We start from the raw sequence: 19,191 nt of genomic DNA, 5'->3' as shown, positions 1-19,191 counted from the left end.
AAAAAACCCCAATGATTCTACGTACTTCAAAAAAATAATAATAACATTACATTTGTACATAAGCAAGCAAGTATAAGTTTCATTCTTTTAACACACACACCCACACACACACACACCAAGGAAAAATTTCTTCAAGATGAAATCTAGGGAGATATTGGTACAGTGCATGCACTAGTGTACCAGAGTGTGAAATACGTTCAAGACTGGGTGTGTGTGCGTGTGCGTGTGTGTGTGTGTGTGTGTGTGTGTGTGTGACAACAGGGAGAAAGAATTTAAGGCTGCGACAAAAGACAAACTGCACATGTGCACATTTGATTTGCGCTTCAGAAGTCACTCTCTGCATCACAGATAAGGTTTTGAAACAAACAAGTCATCAGATCCAAGAGCACTTTTCAATCCCACTCTTGGGGAGACACAAACATTTCTACACAACAAATTAATCTGCTCTCTGATCCGAGGGTCGTCAGGTGGAAAGGACCCTTCTGTGATGCGATGAGCCTTTGACAGGGATATCATCACTCCCTGGCTCTGTCTGTCATCCTCTGCAGAGCTCCTGTGAGATGCCCAGCAGACTGAGGTGGACCGAAACAGGATGGGAAAAGGTCACTGAGAGGTAGAAACAGAGAAGAAGGGGATAGATGACGATAGAAGTTTGAGAAATCTGTCAAATGGTCATGAAAAAAAAAAAAAAACCTTGTGACAACCAGAGAGAAGAAAAGTCAGTCAGTTGGCCACTAGAACTGTCCATCATGTTGTTTTTTAACTCAGCAGTCATTCGCTGACTGCAGCGGATCATCTGTTCTTCTGTCAGCCAGTCGTCCGCTTCGTTATTTTGTCGGATCATTTGTCAGTCTGAAAGTCAGTCTGCGAGTCAATAGTTCATTCAGCCATTCTGTAAGTCCTTCCTTTTTTTTTTCTTCGACGTATTAACAATTAATAATTCAGCTCAGTCATAAAACAATCGATCAGTCTGACATTGAGAAAACCAAGATAGTCCGCTGTCATTTTCAGACAGCAAAGTAAAGAGCAAAGTTCTGCGTCATTCCTCTGTTTGTGCTTTTGTCTCAACATAAGAGACCAAAATCGCCTGTTGGCACTGGGCAGACAAACAACAAACAAAAACTGGCAATAACACGTCTGATAGACTTGAGCGATAAACACTCAAACACACAAATACGCATTTAAGTGATCCCTCTGACAGACAGCTACATAAAACAGCTCTATGTTGTCTTTGTGTTGTCGTCGAAAGCAAAGTCTGAGTTGTTTTTTTACGAGTTTGTGTGTAATGTCTGAACAGAGAGAGAAGCATCTCTCAGAGCAGCGCTTTGACCCCAAACCCACACTCCCACAACTCTGTTTGGACAGATGGATCATCACTGCTTTGCTCACATTTGACAAACGTGTTTATGTGTAACCCTGTGTGTGTGTTTTTGCAAGTGTGACCAATACAAAGCCACATTTATTCAGGAGTCTATTCATTATGTATGGTGTAATTCAACCATCCTGAAGTCAGACAAAATCGATAGTAGTGTTCAAATGATCCTCTCTCTACAGTCTGTACTGCAGGAAGACTACAATTGATTAGTTGGCTGACACCTCAGCTGCCAAAATGCAAAGATGCAGAGGAGTCTGTGTGTGTATTACTGGCATTATGTAACTGTCCACAAGTACAGAACTTACAAATGTCCATGCCAAAAAGCATGATTCAACCTGATACATTTTCCTGCAAGGGGACGTTGTTGATCATCATTTTTCCTCAGCTTAAAGTTTAAAACAACAGCATGCTGTCTTAATATGTTAGACCAACATAGCTGCACAATATATTTACAGAGTAATATGTAAAAAAAAAAAGCTTTCCCTCGCTGATGTCCTTCGGCGTAATAATCACATACTCCAGTGGTTCATATTGGTGTTCATTTCTTTATTTTATTGATTCCTGGAGAACATTTCTTCAATGATAATGACGGGTGTCTCAAAATATTTTTCATGTGAGGATTAGCACCATAAGCATGTCGATAGAAACGTCCTGAGAGACTGACAAATCCTTTGAGAAGCAGCTTAATTAATTTAGACCGTGAAGTCTAACACAAGGCATCGCAGGATGACATGAAATCGTCATTAAAATGAGTCTTCGAGAATGCCGACTCATTCAGGTTATCCTAAAAGTTAGGAGACACACACTTCCTCGCGTACTGTTTTCTTAAACACTTTCTTCTTTAAACAGTACATAATACATATTAATGCAATATTCAACAGAGTTACTTTGAATACGTTGTGAAACATTTTTTAGGGAAAAGGACACATTATTTTGTATTATTGGCTTTAACATGCATCTCAGATGTCAAAGTCAGTTACCCCATGTTAAGATTTGTGTGTGGCTCTGGTCTTTCTCCGTTAAGTGCCATGAATGCACCTGTGCGTAATCCATCACCGTGTCCCAGGGTGGATTCCAGTGTGTGTGTTTGGACTGTGAATGCACTGCTCTTTTTGTGTGTCTGTATTTGTCGAGGTTTGAGAGAGACAAAGAAGGAGGTAGGAGTGGAAGCAGGAGCAGCAGGAGGAGGATGAGGAGGAGGAGGCTTGTACTAATGCCCTGGAGATGATTTAGAGTTGAGAGCTCGCTGTACAGCTCAGAAAGCTTGCGCAGTTCTCTCCCACAGGACCAGTCGGTGGCTTGTGGTGAGTTATAGAGAAAATTGGATCCACCAGAGATCTCTAAAGGGGAACGCAACAACTGTTAAAAAGTGTTTTGGTTTTAAATCAAGTCGTAGCAGTCTGTCTTTGCTCTGTTTTAAAAACCATGTGTGGACATAAATCAGGTCATCTGAGCCTCTTAAAAAGTTACACATGCATGTTTAAAGACAGCTGGCTCATATATATTTACACTTAGTGATTTTTTAAGGTCCTAATTGTTTCACGATGCAATAAATGGTTTGATGTCAATACAAATATAGATAAACAGCTGATCAAATCCAGATGTAGAAAGTGCAAAAGCAAGAAGTAGAGTTTCAGTGCATTGTCACACAAATGTGGATTAGAGATCATCCATATTTGAGTTGTTGTTTTATACAAATGTAAATAGTGCATTATTCTATTTTGTGGATATATTTTGAGATTTTGAATGCTAGCAGTGCTGTAAAGTAATGATTTTGTGAAGTGAGCACCCAAACAGTGCTAACCCCACACACACTCCTGATGCCATTTTTTCAACTTCTTATTATAAAGGATGGTTGCATAGTTGAGCTGGAAGCATCAATAAAACTGCATATTTGATATAGAAAAAGGTTTGCTACATGAACACACTTGTAGTATTTTCACTTGCCTGTGTGTACGTGTGTGTGTGTGTGTGTGTGTGTGTGTGTGTGCAGGCGGATGTACTGTCAGGAGGTCATGTGCAGGGCTTTTACAGATGGAGCGGGGGTGGCAAATAGTTCACATCTTCCTGGCTTCGCTCCTGCCCCTGTTATCCGGCCACCTGCGTATAAGTGTTTGTGTACCTTTTTGTGTAATGGCGAGCAGAGTCATTTGTGCCCTGTCTGATAATACACACATGGTCATGAATGTAAAAACTTTCATAATCAAATTTTTCTGCCTCACATTTAACCTCTGAGCCCACCAGATAATGAAATATATCCTCCGAAGTAATCACAGACATGAAGGTATATAGGGCTGACTGAGAAAAGAAAGGAAGAAAGTCATATCACGAAACTACCTGGGGAATATGACTCGCTCGCTCTCTGTCTGCGGCAACAGGTAAAATGGCTTTTTAGTGAGGAGAAAACATTAAAGAGTGTAAAGGAAACTGGCAGACAAAGAAAAGCGACACATAAAATGACAGCTTGACTAAAGTGAAACTGCAAAACTACAGAGGCTGACGTGAGAACCATCGAGACGAAAGGGAAACAGAAATGAGAGGCAACTGGCTCTGGCTGTCACTTCCCTTCCTGCTGTGGTTGACAGGTGTTTTACATTATTTTGTGGGTGAAGGTGAAAAAAATACACATTTTACCGCCACCTGTGCATTTTATACACTGGACTTTGACAGAATTCCATATAGGCTCCGAGGTCATGGAGCGTATTGAGGCAGACTAAAGACAGGGTAAACTCGCCATTGAGGTAGAAAATGGAATAACAAGCGGCACACTCACAGCATTAGGGATTTCATTTGAGAGCAGGACTAGAGAGGTGCCTTATGTTTTACCCTGGAGCTACTCGAGCTTTCTAGCATTAGAGGAATTCATACTTAAGAGAAAAGGTTTGTTCTGAGAGAAAACATTTAAGAATTCTTTCCTTCTTTGCACACTCTTTTTTTTCTGTGAAGCGTGCAGATTTTTACATATTTTGCTCACTTCCCACAACAAGCATGATATTAATAGTTCTTGCTTATTTGCAACCCTATGTTTACACTAAATCAGCTCTGTCACAGAGGCATGATCGTTCTCTTCCTGTTCTATAAAGCTCAATTTTTTTCCCCCTCTAACTGGACAGCAGATGAAAAGCCTGTTTCGCATACAATACAATAATAAGCATGCTCTGCATGTTTGCCTTCAGCATACATTTTATCTCTTGACACATTAGCAAAGCAAATGCTTACTCTTACTTGTGCTTTCAGACATTCAGTCTCTCCGCTCGCTCCACCACATTCTGCTCAAAAGCAGCTATACAGTCGGAGAGGCGTATTCTTGTGTTGCTCACAGCATGAATCCATCTTAGTAATAGCATTACATTAATGATTAAAAAGTAATGATGTAGAGGGTCTCGAATGCTCATCAATTCACCCCCACGAAGAACAGAAATCATAAGCAATTGAGATGTAGAAGCTGCTTTGTTTTGCTCATAGCATATGATGTCTCTGGGATGCTGCCGTGAGCGTTTTATAGTAATCAAATCCAGCAATTGGAGGGTTCAGCTCTGTATAAAAACATATCAGATTTACGGCAGCTATAGGATTTAATTGACCCATGAGGAGTGCTGTGTCGAGCAGCTCTGTGCATATATCACTCACAGATGCGCATATACAAAATAGACTTTTAACAATGAATGGCACATACCCAGAACACACTGAACTATTGCTCCTATGCAGAGGAAACAATGGCATGCATGAAAAGTTTGTGTAACAAAGGGTGCACGCGCAGCTACACACAGATCTGAAAGTGTGAGGTAATGCAGAGCCATGTGTGATTCATGCTCTGGGTGTCAGAGGTGAAAGTGGGGGAGGACGTTAGCTGTCATTGAGGATCACGGTAGATGGTGTTGCACAAAAAAACTCTCCAAACATTGTTTTCCCCGCAATGTGCCACACTATGTCTTCTTCACTTCTCTCTTGTTTCTTGCTCGTACAGATTTATTTTAGCTGCTGAGTGACTCCTCTGTGATGCAGAGAGCTGTTTTACTGAATCATGTTTTTAGGACCTTTGGTTATAAACTCATGTGAAATAAATCCATCCTTCTCTGTCCTTTCAGGTTAGTTTCTCCAATGCCCTTGGCCCCTGAGGCCTGAGGAGAAGTGAGCCAAGCCCAGGCCCCCCTATGGGACGCCCTGTTACCCAGCATGCACTGCTGCTGCTGCAGTGCATGCTGGTTCTTCGGCCTGGAGGCGTGGCAAGTAGGAGAGGACCGGTGCTGCTGCCCGAATCACCCTGTCACAAGATGGAGCACCCACTCGTCCCACACTCAGGTAGCTGTCCAAGCAAATCCACACAACACACACATTAGCAAACACACACACACACACACATGCACGCACACACACACACATGCACGCACGCACACACACACACACACACACACACACACACACACACACACACACACACTAGGTTTAGATCACTGATACAAATCATTAAGTTTTATTTTATCCTTTGTTATTATGTGAACTTTGCTATAAACCATGTGTAGTTATTTATATTCTTATTCTCACGTCTTCCTCCGTCATCTTTAACTCTAACCTTCACTGATACCGCGTTACTCACCTTCAAACAACACTAGAATTCTAGACCTCATATGGAGAAGGTCTGATCTGTTCAAGCAAGATGGTTTGCTGTTGCTAGGAGACAAAAACAGTCTTGGACAAGTGCAATCAGCTGTAAACAAATTTATCGCTAAGAGAAAAAGGAGAAGAAAACAATAATGAAAGGAGGAAACTGTGTTATGTGCTCTGATGCAAAGTGAAATTATAAACATGCTTAACTAACTAGCTTAATATCTAAAGTATTTAAACGTTTTTTTTATCAGTCAGCTGAAAAACTTAGAGAAAAGAGATTATAGAATATTTAGCATCATTATCTAAGTAAGCTTGCTTGAAAACTACAGCTGAGTCAAATCAAATGCTATTATTTCCACATGGTTTGATTTTACCCAAGAAAAGTGAAGCTAAAAGTCTGCCTTAGGATGTCGTGTCTCAACTCCAACTCCATTATTACTTTCTCAAGATAGTTGGGCTGTAAACAATGGAAAGGAACTCTTGGCTGGAAGTCTTTTATCACAAACTGCTGGCTAAACTGGAAGCCCTGAAAAGTTGGTAGTTTATTCTAAAGGCTACATTGTCTTCAGAAGTTAGTTAGTCATTGGGTTCCAGTGTTGTTCTACTGTGGACAGACACCATTGTTTTAAAAAGGCAGCGAGAGATTTGAAAGGTAAGTAGTACCTGTAAGCTCTATGTGTGCAGTGTCCCCTCCTTTATTCCTTCCTTTACCATCTTCTTTTTGCTATTTCCTTTGAGAGTCAAAGCAGGCACAACTTTCTTTGTTCTGTCGCTGTGGGTCTGCACTTTTAGATTAAGTATTTTAATCATCAGATTTCATCGTCCTTATCTTACATTACTATTGAGCAGCTAAACTGTAATGAAACGCTTGTAAAACTTAGCCGAAAGAAAGTATCAATAGTGATCAATGCGCTTCTGTCTGCCCTCTGTGAAGCAGCAAAATGTCATTGAGCTGTTTTCAGTCCAGTGGAGTCACAGTCAGATAATCACAAAGGATTCTGTCGAGGGCAAAATTGACCAGAAGACCAAGGTCGCTGCATGTGTCCAAAAGATTCACCTGCTGGCGAGGACTGAATACTGTTGCTGTGCACAGACACAAGGATTCTTCTTCTACAACCCTTCCTCTCTCTCCACCTTTGTCTTTTTTCCACAGTTTTTGGCATGCCATTGTTAGCTGAGGTGGCTGTCTTTCCCTTCTTGGCCAATTGAGTGCAATGATGATGACTAACTGCCCGGCTAACGTGATATGTTCCTGCCTTGTGCTCTCTGCACGAGGGAGATCAACCAGCAGCCGGTGGGTCAGCTGTGGTCATTGCGTTTGTGTTCTCTAATGCACCAGAATGGCCCATTAAGCTCCTGTGGCTTAATGCTTTTTTTGAAATATAGAAACGTTAATAAAAAGGGTCGGCATTATAGTTAGCAATCAGACATGGTTCACCAACACAAAGCCGACTGTTCAGAAGGGGAGGAAAGAAAAAGAGAGGAAGTGGAGACTTGGCTGTCTATTGTCTGGTATCTATTTTGATGGCAGAGGCTCTTACATAATTGATTCTGCATATTTATTGACAATATATTACACGCAGTAATGGATGTTGTGTCGTAACAGCTAAAACGATAGCTGGCCATACATTTTTAAAGGCAGAATTTTTGGCACTGATGAATTAATTTGGTTTGCCTAAGTCCTTTTAAAGATTGTTTCTAGTCAAACAGCCCTGGATCATCCTTTAAATCCTGCCAACCTGAAACTGGAGGGTGTTTTCAGTACGAAGCTGCTAATCTTACTGATTGAACAGTTATTTTCTCCCGCTTCTACTAATGTTCATTAAAGTTACCTTTCCATAAAATAACTTCCACTGACCTTTTTCTCAGGCCTCCATGTTGTTTCTATAAAGCATGGAGATTGATGATGTTGCTAGAAAATGTAAAATGCTTCATTGTTTTGCTTTTGTTTTAATTGATTTTGAAGTTCATTTACATTGTTGAGTGCAGAAGTAAACAATTGTGCCTCATTATCCCATGATAATCAAAAAGGCAACTACTTGACATTCCCATGCTTCAGAGGAAGTTCAAACTTCCCACGGTTGCTCATGGGCAGTGTATGTCTTCAGTTACTGTATATGGTCAGCCCCAGGTTGATTTAAAAGTTTAATCCTAAATTAAATCCTGACGTGCCCTCACTGTTTGCCTTTATAGAAGGCCAGACTTTGTTCTCTCTTTGTGGGTTTTATTGGTCAACATCTCCATTGGAACGTTTAAAAGGATGAGCTATTGTTCATCAAATAGTGCATAGATTTAGTTAGAGTAGCTGTGGTTTAATTGGTAGAGTTGGTCGTCTTAACTGGAAGGTTGGGGGTTTGATCCCCAGCTCCTGCAGCAACATGTCCCATGTGTCCTTGGGCAAGACACTAAACCCTAAATTTCTCCCGCTGCTTCATTGGCTACATATGACTGTGTATGAATGGAGCTAGTTACTTCTGATGGTCACTTTACAAAGCATCCTCTGCCACTAATGTGTGAAATGGGTTAATGAAAGCGCTTTGAGTAGTCAGAAGAGTAGAAAAGCGTGATAAAAGCTCAAAACATTTACAATATGCATGTAAATTTATTGGTCTGTCAACTCTGCTCGCCCCTAAAAATGAACAAATGAGAAGTGTTTTACACTCACAAACTTATGAGCCATCATTTTTGTAAGCCTATTATTAAAGCTCTAAAGCTCTGCAGACTTTCATGTCTAGAGTTTCCTTGAAGATACACTTTTTCACCATTTCATTTTGTTTACGTACACCTCCCATGTTATTTAGAACTTTTCTGGGACTCTTCTTTACAGAGGAGCTGCTAATTCCCATGATCTCAAGAAGACGTCCATTAATCTTTGCCTTCACAGTTGTAATTTGCTCCGATTTTAATAGCTATCCTTTCATCTTTTGATTATAGTCTTTGTTCAGTAAAAAAAAACAAAAAAAACACGACCCATTGTTCCTAGTAGTGCAGTAAACAGACATTTTTGTAGCAAACGCAAGAAAGGCTGAGTCATGACAAAATATTCCACACATATTCCTAAAGCAACTTATGTACGCACACAAATAGTGTGAAGGGGAAGAGAACCCTCTCTTTAAACCAATTATCATTCTCTTTTGTGAGTCATTGTACTCTATGTAATGTACTGTAATCCCTGGTTGTTGAGAATGTGCAGAGCGAGGCTGCCTTGGCTTCTGGCTGCAGCAGAGCTGGGAGGACTACAAACACATTCAACATACCTCTGTGGATCCCATCAGCGCAGCACTCCCACTCTACCCAGACGGACGTGATCCTATTGGACATACACAGATGTACAGTCAGAGTCTAATCAGCCTGCTCCATAGAAGCCTAAATGTACAATTGATCAAAGAAACTGTTTACACTTGTTTATGTCTAATAAAGAGTTGGATCAGAATACCTAAAACTGTTTTTTTAGTTTGATGAATTTAGACAGATTCTTTGTAACTCATACACACTCATGCGTTGCCCATGAAGCAGTGGGAGCAATTCGGGGTTAAGTGTCTCACCCAAGGACACGTGGGACATGTGGCTGCAGGAGCTGGGAATCGAATCACCAAGCTTCTGGTTGAAAGATGACCAACTCTACTACCACTCATTCACAGCCGCACCATGTGCATGCTTAAGTACTTTAGTTTTCTCTTGCAAGGAGTTTCATCCCAACTCCTTTTAAATGTCAGAATGTTCCTGTCACACTCGACCTTTATCTTTGGAAATTTAAATAAAGGCACTTCTGGCCTTACAGACACAGTGTGGTAGAAGTTGTGGCAGAGATTAAAAACTACCATTAAAAACGGATTTAATCTTCTGGCTTTTGTGGCTTGTATTTAAATGTATTATTTTGAGTCAGTTTTGAAGCAGTTGGAAACTCCTCATGTACATGAATGTTATTTATGGATCAAATGTGTAAAAAAAAAAAAAAAAAGTGAGGTTAAAAAAACATTGCTTAGATTTCTCAATTGGTGAGACGGGGGAAGGTGAGTAGTACAAATGCCTTTTCTTCAGTTGCTAGATACACTCATACTTACAGTTTAAGCTGCAGCTTCACCTTTCGGGGTAGAGAAGAAAATAAACAATAGAAGAATAATTATGACCTGTCGTGAAAATCCAAGGTCAAGGTCTATCTCTGCGTTTCAGTGACAGTGTTTTTTTGTCCTCTGTGTGATTGTGGCCTGTCTGTGGATGGGTGTGCCTCACATGGGTCTGACCCCACTGGGGATGGTGGTTTTCTGACTTGGCACAACACTTGGCTGACAGAGTTGCTACTGTGGTGCGAGGACACTATAGTCTAAAGACCGCTTTCCACTTGAGAAATGGAGGGATGGAGAAGGAAAGTACATTGTACGGTTCAGGAACTATCTTCAAAATATTTACTCAAAGGTACACTATACTGTACTTTCTGTGCTAAACTTTCATTAAAACAGATCTGAATGAAATGTGTGTCATTTTTAAAATGATCCTCAATTAAGAGAGGCGTTGAGAGACTTCTTCCTGGTTTTTGCCAAGGATGGGTTTTGGCCAAGGAATGTTCCACCCGAGCTTTTGTAATGTTATTGTAGTTCAAAGTCCCTTGAGATGAACTGCATTAATAAAGTGTTGTATTTAACAAGTGTTCCTGGGTGTAGGCTTGAAGGCTTTTAAAGGTTATAAACTGTGGTGTAAACAATGCCTTCACAGGCCAAGCTGAGGGCCACGTCTCTGAGGAGTGGAACCGGCAGACTGGTTTTACAGCCACAGACTGAGCACAGCTTTTATCATCCCTGAACGGCTTACACATCGTTAGGGAGAGAGAGAGGGGAGTAAAAGCAGAGAAACAAACAAATAGCCAAATAGCATTCATAAATGCAACTGGCTCAATCGCAGCAAATCAAAGATCTTTTAATTGGTCTGTTGGGGGTGATTCTTGTTGATTTAAGCCCCCTCTGAGGTCTTCAGAGCTTCAATTCCAAAACATTAACTCCACGCTATTCATGCCCAAGCGCCTGCTATGTTCTTGTCATGTTTAGTTTTAAAGGATTGCTGACTGCAGATGGCATGAAGAAGGCCGTGCACATTTTAGGAGTTGTATGCCGATCATTTTACCCGCTGGTATAAAAGTCACACATATCATTTCCCCACACATCTCTTCATAGTCAAGTGCTCTGAAGATATTTGGTCATCTTGTTAAAGAGTTGCCTCTTCTTCTGTATCCCAGGAATCAAGCAGCTTGGCTCCTAAATACATTTAAGATTTAAATCATTTATTGCGCTCTTCTTTGAGAATTCACAGTGGTTTGTTTTGCACGATTCACTTGCTGCCCTGCGGACGCAACCGAACCCAACATTTGAGTTGCATGATTTTTATTGAAAGAATCTTGTTTTTCTTGCTCAAAATAACATAATAGGAAGAAAACCTCCGAGCTAAAAACCACGTATGAAATGTCTGAATTAACCTTGCCTTTTGCTTTTTCAAACCGAGCAGGTGTTTGTTTTTTTCCACCGCTCAGCCAAATGGTTTCCTCACATCAACTTGACCAAATAGTTGCCATTCTTCTGCTGCCCGGTACCACAGGGCCCCATTTAAAGTGAATTGGCTCTTCATTTATGTGAGCGCCTGCTGCCACACTCTATTTGCACAGAAAAACCATTCATGTTTCCGAATGGCTTCCACATGTTGCCGTTGTTGCTGGTCTGGCAGAGCCGGTAGAGCGTTTGAAGATTGGCGTGGCCTCTCATGCAGGGTGTAAATATTTATACATCCTGTCATTTTGTCTTTGTGTCAACCACTCCGTGTCAGAGTGAGGAATAACAAAACGGGAGGCTGTTCTATTTCGAGAAGAAGGGAAGCAGGGGTTAAGAGGATGAGATGGGACCGGTTTTAAGGGGGAGGGGCGTGTAAGCGTGTGTTTTCCATGCTGGCACGGTGCCCTGGCTGCTTTCTGAATTTTCACCCCAATCTGTGTGTGTGGTGAGTCTCCACGCGTGTTTCTGTCTGTGTGATTATGCCTTCCTTTCATCGGCCGCCAACCTCCTGATTCATGCAGCTGCTGTGTAAGAGCGGTGATGATGTGATTACATTATCACATGCATTTAAAGAGACACCATTATGAACCCATGTTACATGCGGAGCAGCCCTGAAATCAAGAAGGCAGGATGGGGAAAAGGATGTGTTTATTAGCTCTTTCATTTTCTGCTGGACTAACGATAAGCTTTATTTTATGGGGGTTGTTAAAAAATTTCCCCGGGTGCCATTAAAATTAGCTATTACAACCTGTCCGTAAACAAATAAATATCACAACCCAGATCAGAGTTCAGATCAGTGTGATTAGTCTCTGAAGTGAAGTTAACCCCGGTATCCTGCAATGTTTTTTATATCTCCATCTCCAGTACGCCACAGTTTTGCTTCCTTGACTATGATCTCTTAAACCTCCCCATGAGTTTGACTTTGTGGATCTCCTTTTATTGAGCTCCACAGCCTTGGGAGGGCCAATCCACGCTGGTTATGAATGTTTATGAATGGGCCTTGGCCTCGTCACAAATGGCCATAAATCCTTTGAGTGCTGTTGTGTTCAATTAAAACCTTTTGCCCCCTTTTGCACACTTGGAGCAGATATCCTTTCTTTTTGCCTCACACACACACACACACACACACACACACACACACACGCACATCCAGGCACACGCGCTCGCACACTCTCCATCACCCCGTTAGCGAGCCTCCCTCGGTGAGTCAGGGAGATTTATGGGGAGAAAGCCGGGGTTCGTCAAGCGCTGTCTTCCCCCCCAGGGGGTGTCACAGCTACATTGGTATGCAGAGGATCCTCTTGATGGCGTGAAAAACAAGCCCAGTGGAGCCAGAGGATTGACACATCCGAAACTTTGTGTCTCCCTCCAGTATAGGCAGAGCAGCAGCCATTAAGCAAAATGAATTCTTTGGGGTGAAGTTGGCCGTGGTCTCCACTATATTTATTTTACCGCGGCTAATGAAAATGTATAAGTGCTGTGAAACCAGACGCGTGATGCTTTTTTCGTCTTCCAGGGCTCTTGTAGTCGTCACCGGAGACTTGAAAGCAAACTAGAGAAAACATCTTTGCATATAACATCTTTCCAAACGGTGGCTCTGTCTTGTTGCAGATGATATTGTTTTGTTAGGAGAGCGATAGAGTTCGGTCCCATTGCGTGATTTGGCAGTGGCAGATGTTCTTTGGAAGCTCCTTTTTTTTCATGCTCTTGTTTGTCCTTGTTTGGAAACCATCAAAAATCCCACGTTTGTCACAGAAACTCAGAAAGTGCTCGCTTTTGATGCAGTGAAGGGAGAGCTTGCTTTCATTTTTTTTTTTTTTTCAAACAGTGTGGCAGGTGTGCCTAAAGAAGTAGATAATATGTTTTTAAGGAGGATATTCGAGCTGTCCTTTCCCTCTGTTCCGGTCCTGATGGAAAGCTCCCTGGATAAATTAAAGAAGCTGCTTCAAAAAAGATTGAATGGAAATGTCTATAAATTCTTTGTGATAAAGGTTTCTGAATCAATTCTGCAAACCTTTTGTAGCATTGAATTGTAGCCTTTACAATTTACTCTGATGTACTAATTTTCAACTATTACGAAAGAAAACGTCTCATATAATATGTAATCTGGCCTTTCTGTACAGTAAAAGTTGTTATGACTGAAGAGAATACACGTCACAATGATGATAGATTGACCACCCTTGACTAAACCTATCGGGTAACCAGACAGTAGACACACCGTCCTCATCGCTCAGCAACCACCCAGGGGCCTGGGGTTCGATTGGTCAGAGGTTAATGGGTTAGGCGCCATAAGAACAGGCATGTTAAGGATAAGATGTCAGTGTCTGTCTGGGATATCATTCGCTTTACTCTCTGTATTCACCGCTGAACAAGGTCAAGTTCCATAAAAAGTCAAATATCATCGCTCCTCATGGTCGAGTTGGAGTATACATTTACACAGAAGTGGTCAATCAACAGAAGTCAATGGTTCTTAGAGGGACTCTACATTGAGATACAAGAAGCTAAATTTCACTGAACACATACTTAAAACTGAATGTCATAGATCTGTCTTGTGTTTTAAAAAGGCTGAGAAGCACTAAAGTAAAAGTGCTTTGATACAGTGTGTAGTGCACATTTATTTTTACATGACTGACCTCATCAGCCAAGGACAGCTCCAAACATTCTGCTTTAAATATTCAACCTCCTCTTCATTTCTTTCAGTAAGAGGGCATTTAGCCTATTTGATTCCTTTTAGGGTTGAAACCACTTTACAATTTTGAGAAGTGTGATTTTTATTAATTTCAACTTTTTCAGTAGTCCGATAGTCAACAATGGCTGATAATTTCCTTAAAGGATTAAATCAATTGACTGAAGATCCATTTTGAACACATGATTGTGACAAACAAATCAAGAAAACAATATGAGGTAAAATTACAAGTACACTTTCTGTATTCATATATATGGATTTGGTGAGGGATTATGGGCCAATGATTATTACCATGTTAGATGTGTCATAGTGCAGTGTGAGGAAAGGTTTGTGTCCGAGGTTAACATGAACTTTTTTTGGATGTTAAACAGAAGTTTCCTTTACTGTAAAGAAAGTTCATCATATCATCGGTGTACAGTATAAATCAGATATGAGGACAAACCACACAGCTCATTGTTTGTTTTCTATCAACCCAAGTGTCAAAACACCTGCACACATATAACAGTACCTCCCCGAAACAAGAGACCAATATCTCAATGATAGTCTGAAAATCTCATTTTACAGACTAACCTTGTTAAGTTAATATATGTATATTTGGCTTTAAGAATGTTCAAAACCTTAGAGCGATTGTGACTAACTGTTATGCAAAATAGTGCCATTTATATTGACGTCAAAGTTATGAACGGAAGGTGTGATAAAAGAATCTTATGAAGGCCCCCCTCCCCCCCAAGTGTCGTTGAGAAGTTACAGCAGCCCTTTGAATGCAGCACATTCGTCAGCACAGCTGTCATCTACAGCCATAAACTCTTCTCTCTGATTGGCTCACTGTGGTTATGTCTTGTGGTGTCTTTTTCAGAGATGGAGCCGTGGATCTTCAGGTTCAAGGCAGAGGGCACGGTGGATTACTCCCAGCTGACCTTTGACCCCGGACAGAACGAACTGATCGTGGGTGCCAGGTAATCTAAGTTTGTTTCTCTCTCTTTCTCTCGCTCTCTGCCTCACTTTGTCTCCCTGCCTTCTGTCTCTTTCTTTTGTTGCCTGTGTCTCGTCCTTCATTTCTCATTTTTCTGTGTTTTTTGGAGCAGCGCATGAGTAATGATCTGTTTGTCTAAAGATGTCTTTGAACGCCAGAGAAAAATGGCTTTAATTGTTTCCAAGTCCATTGTCTTTGTCAAGCACAGCCGAGTTTGTGTGTGTGTGTGTGTGTGTGTGTGTGTGTGTGTGTGTTTGCAATTTCTCCCTGCAAAGAAACACAAATGTACACGTGTTATGTGATAAATGATCCAAGGCGGTTTTTGCTCTTTCTAACCACTACATGTGATAAAACATGTTCTTAAATGTGTTTGCACAAGAGTTGGATGTATATATATTCCAGCAGTGTGAGTGTCTGGCGGATAGCAGATGACGTGTACACTGCACTTCACTTAATGGCTTACTTGTCAATAGACTGAAACACTCACTAAAACGTTGAACAGGAGATAACAGAGGAGCCAGCAGGAAGGAGAGTAGCAAAACAAACAGAAACAAAGTGAGCCCAGGGAATTATCTAATGCACCACGGGAGCTAAGATGGAAAAGACTAATCAGGGAGAGAGTGTATATGTAGAAGGGTGAAGAGGTGAATAAATTTACACTGTAACTGATGGAAAAATGACCACGTTTCATATAAAATATTACAGTCATTAACAGAAAGAAAAATCTGACGGTCTTTTATTTCAAACTCTAACGCTGCAAATCCCATCAACACATGATATTTGTAGGGCTCCAAAAATCAAATAAGAGATTTAGTTCTCTGTCAGGCTGTCAAATGTCTAACTGTGAAAGGCGATGTGGCTGAATGGATGGCTGCAGGCTGCGTTGGAAGTATGAGTGATAATGGAAGGAAAGAGGGATCGATGCAAATATCAATACAGTAAAACAGAGGGCCGAGGCCGCACCGAGACCTGGCTGATTGCCACTCTTCAGGAGACTGATAGATCTCTGCAAAAGCGTGTGTGCGTGTGTGTGTGTGTGTGTGTTAAGATGCTTGAAGATTTTCACTCCGAAAATTACTCGTCTACTTTATGAAAAAAACAATACATGCTCTTTAAAATGATTGCTGTTGTGAAAGAAAAAAAACACATTATGGGTTATTGTTAGACCTAATGCACAATCTCTGACTGCATAATAGTTTTTAAGCTGCGCAGTAAGAGTCTTCGCACTTGACTTTTAAATGTTGAAGATAATTTTCTCTTCACTGGCACGGGCAGACATTGTGCTTTGATAAGGATCAGCTTATGAAACAAAACTACAGAGTTTGATTAAAATGGAAGTTTCAGGTCGAAACAACGCCTTATTGTTGTGTTGTTAATTCTACTAATTGTGTGTAATGGTTAAATCATAAATCATCAGTCATAAGTCAATATTCAAAATGTTGTCCTTGAAAGGTTAGTTGTTTTAAGCTAATGTTGCTTAGTGAAAAAGGTTTATCTTAGGGCTTTGTTAAGCCTTGATTTAGAGATAGGGCAGTAGATGGAGTCGGAAGTAGGAGCGAGGGAGTGCGGGGAATGGCTGAGAAAAGATTCCCATGTTCAATTCAAACCTGGGCCATCTGCTTGAGGAACTATGGCTCAATATATTGGACTCGCACACTAGCCACTACAGGCTCTTCTCTATATAAATGTGTAAGAGTAAGATATTGCTACAAAGCTTTGATTTTTCCTAACTGTGACTGTTTCTTTACTCAAAGGTTCAAAGGCTGAACCTTGTAAAACATTTGTCTTTTTTTCCCTTTTCGCTGTATAAAGTGAATATCTCAAATTAACTCCATCAACATCTTGTGCTTTCAGTGACAAGGTTCCTTTCATCTCCATGTTGGTTTAACAAATTAAAAGTTTTAGATACATTATTGTTTTCGGATAGTAAATTAGCGTCTATTTTCGGGAGACTGCAAATATTTTTGACTGAAATGTTTAAAGTTAGAGGTATATTGAGGTATTGTTCGCAGGGCTTTTTCAAAGGAAGATGAAAATGATATCGTTGATTCTGCCTCATCAATTGATATCATGTAAATAAACGGACTTTGGTTGTGTCCAGAAGTACATTTCTAAATCAGTGCAGTACATCCTCAAAAACATACACTTTCCTTACTAGCAGTTTAGGACTTTATGCTCCCTCTTTGGAGTTGGAAATCTCGGTGTACTGCTTTGCATGATGGGTAGTGAAGTTAAGCTGAAAGAACTAGAGAGGGAACACAGGTACAAACTGCACACAGCTTTGGCCTCTGAGCAAAGATGATGTAGATCCTCAAACCTGTATTTCAGGGTGATTTATTAGAAAATGCCCCCCATCAACTCACACACACTCCTTATTCTTTCCTTTTTTTTTTTTTGCAGAAATCATCTCTTCAGGCTAAATCTGGAGGACCTGACACTGATCCAGGTGAGTGCTAATTCTCTCCCGCTCTGTCTTTCTGACTCAGCCCTGGTCTGACTCACTCACTTTTACAGATGAATATGTGCTCACACTGGCACAGAGAATCAATGTGCTATAGCTGTTAGTTTCTTTCCACAACTTAAAACCTGTTGTAAAATGGTTGTCACAAATACTTCCAAACCAACTATGGCTTTGGTCGACAGTGCGTTAGTTGTCGGTGTAAATCCCCTTGAGCTTGAATCCAATTTCAACTATAAATGTCAAACTCTGCAGCTGTACATTCCCACAATGGCAAAGATATGAACCCCTCATGCAGCTGCTTTAATATAGTTTACTGTGTTTGTAAAACTTTCCACTACTTTCCGTGGTAGCAAGGTCAAAACAGAAAGAATCAAATCATCTGAAATACTAAACACAAATTAAAGAATGCTAACTGCAGGGTTAGATTTTGCCTCCTGACATGATGACATGTTGTTAAATTTGTTCGAACCATGCATAAGTAGATGTATGCTCAAGGTGGCAATTATCCTTTTTTCAGTCCGTCTTTCATCCCCGTTCTCCCACACGTTGTCATCTTAATTTCCTCCTGCATTCTCTCATTGTCTTTCTTTTTCTCACACTTCTATTAACCCACAGAAGCCCCTGTGGTGCTAAGCATTTTGTGACCTGCTGAGTTGCCGTACAAACATTGACAAAACGAAAGGGCTTATTTCTAGGTGGGAAGCAGCAAGGCTTCTTTGATGGTTGGACAACTCTTTGTTTGCCATTAACACCCTGAAAACCAGGAGAGTGGATGATGTCAGGGACACGGAAAAAGTATGGAACAAAAGGGAGATTTGGGGAGAATGGTGTTGATAAAAATCCGCATGGAAAAGGTAAATGGCAAAAATAGTTTGATGAAATATGTAGTAAAACTGGGAATAAGGGAGTAATAGGAAAGTGTGCTGACAGTGGGAAGAAAGCAAAGAAACCCCCTTTTAGAAAGACTCAGGCAGAGCTGGTCTTTTGTGGCGACTTACAGGGACGCAGATGCTTTTTCAAAGATGCTCTTCTCCACCCGAGCACCCAATCATCCCCCCCGAGGGGATTCCAGAAACCCACTCAACCCCTCTTCTTTAAGACCTCTTTCCCTAAAAAGAATAATTCACGATAATCCCTGGCTTCGTGCGGCATCAATTTGAGTTGACCTGTGCCATTGTCTTTGGTTTGCACTTGACTGGACCGTGGCTGTCTAGTCAAGGGGGAGCGCAAGTTCAACTGTGTGAGGATCACAAATGCTAATATAGCATTAATTTCCCTCTAAATCCTTTCTTTCCTTCCTTGTTTTTCATCCAGGCATGAAACAGGAGATTAATTTGTTCGCCTCTCTGGTTGGGTTTACATATATTTGTCATTCTTATTGTTGTTGGATATGAAAGACTTAAATGAATTTCCCTTTTGGCACAGTTTCTCCGCTCATATTACATGCATTGGTGATTGATCAAATAGATTAACAGGGGCATACGATATAGAGAGCGCAAGCAAAGTTTCAGAACATGCAGGCTTTCCATATATTTAGTTTTGTTTGCATTG

General features: G+C 40.9%; 1 protein-coding gene across 4 annotated transcripts in view; it reads left to right on the top strand.

The window, feature by feature from the left end:
* sema5a (sema domain, seven thrombospondin repeats (type 1 and type 1-like), transmembrane domain (TM) and short cytoplasmic domain, (semaphorin) 5A) overlaps positions 1–19,191 on the top strand; it is a 119,328-nt gene that overhangs the window by 28,916 nt on the left and 71,221 nt on the right. For all 4 annotated transcript variants that reach the window (XR_013780552.1, XR_013780553.1, XM_079361343.1 and 1 more), the window contains exons 2-4: positions 5,464–5,677; positions 15,063–15,162; positions 17,580–17,625. Coding sequence is in view for 2 of the 4 variants with exons in the window: in XM_079361343.1 (XP_079217469.1) it covers positions 5,530–5,677; positions 15,063–15,162; positions 17,580–17,625 (294 nt within the window). In the remaining 2 variants the exon portion in view is untranslated. The remainder of the gene's footprint in view (positions 1–5,463; positions 5,678–15,062; positions 15,163–17,579; positions 17,626–19,191) is intronic.

This window comes from Symphodus melops (assembly GCF_947650265.1).
Source record: "Symphodus melops genome assembly, chromosome: 14".
In the NCBI taxonomy this organism is placed as follows: domain Eukaryota; kingdom Metazoa; phylum Chordata; class Actinopteri; order Labriformes; family Labridae; genus Symphodus; species Symphodus melops.
The sequence above is the reverse complement of the archived record's forward strand: the minus strand, read 5'-3'. Positions and strand labels throughout refer to the sequence as shown.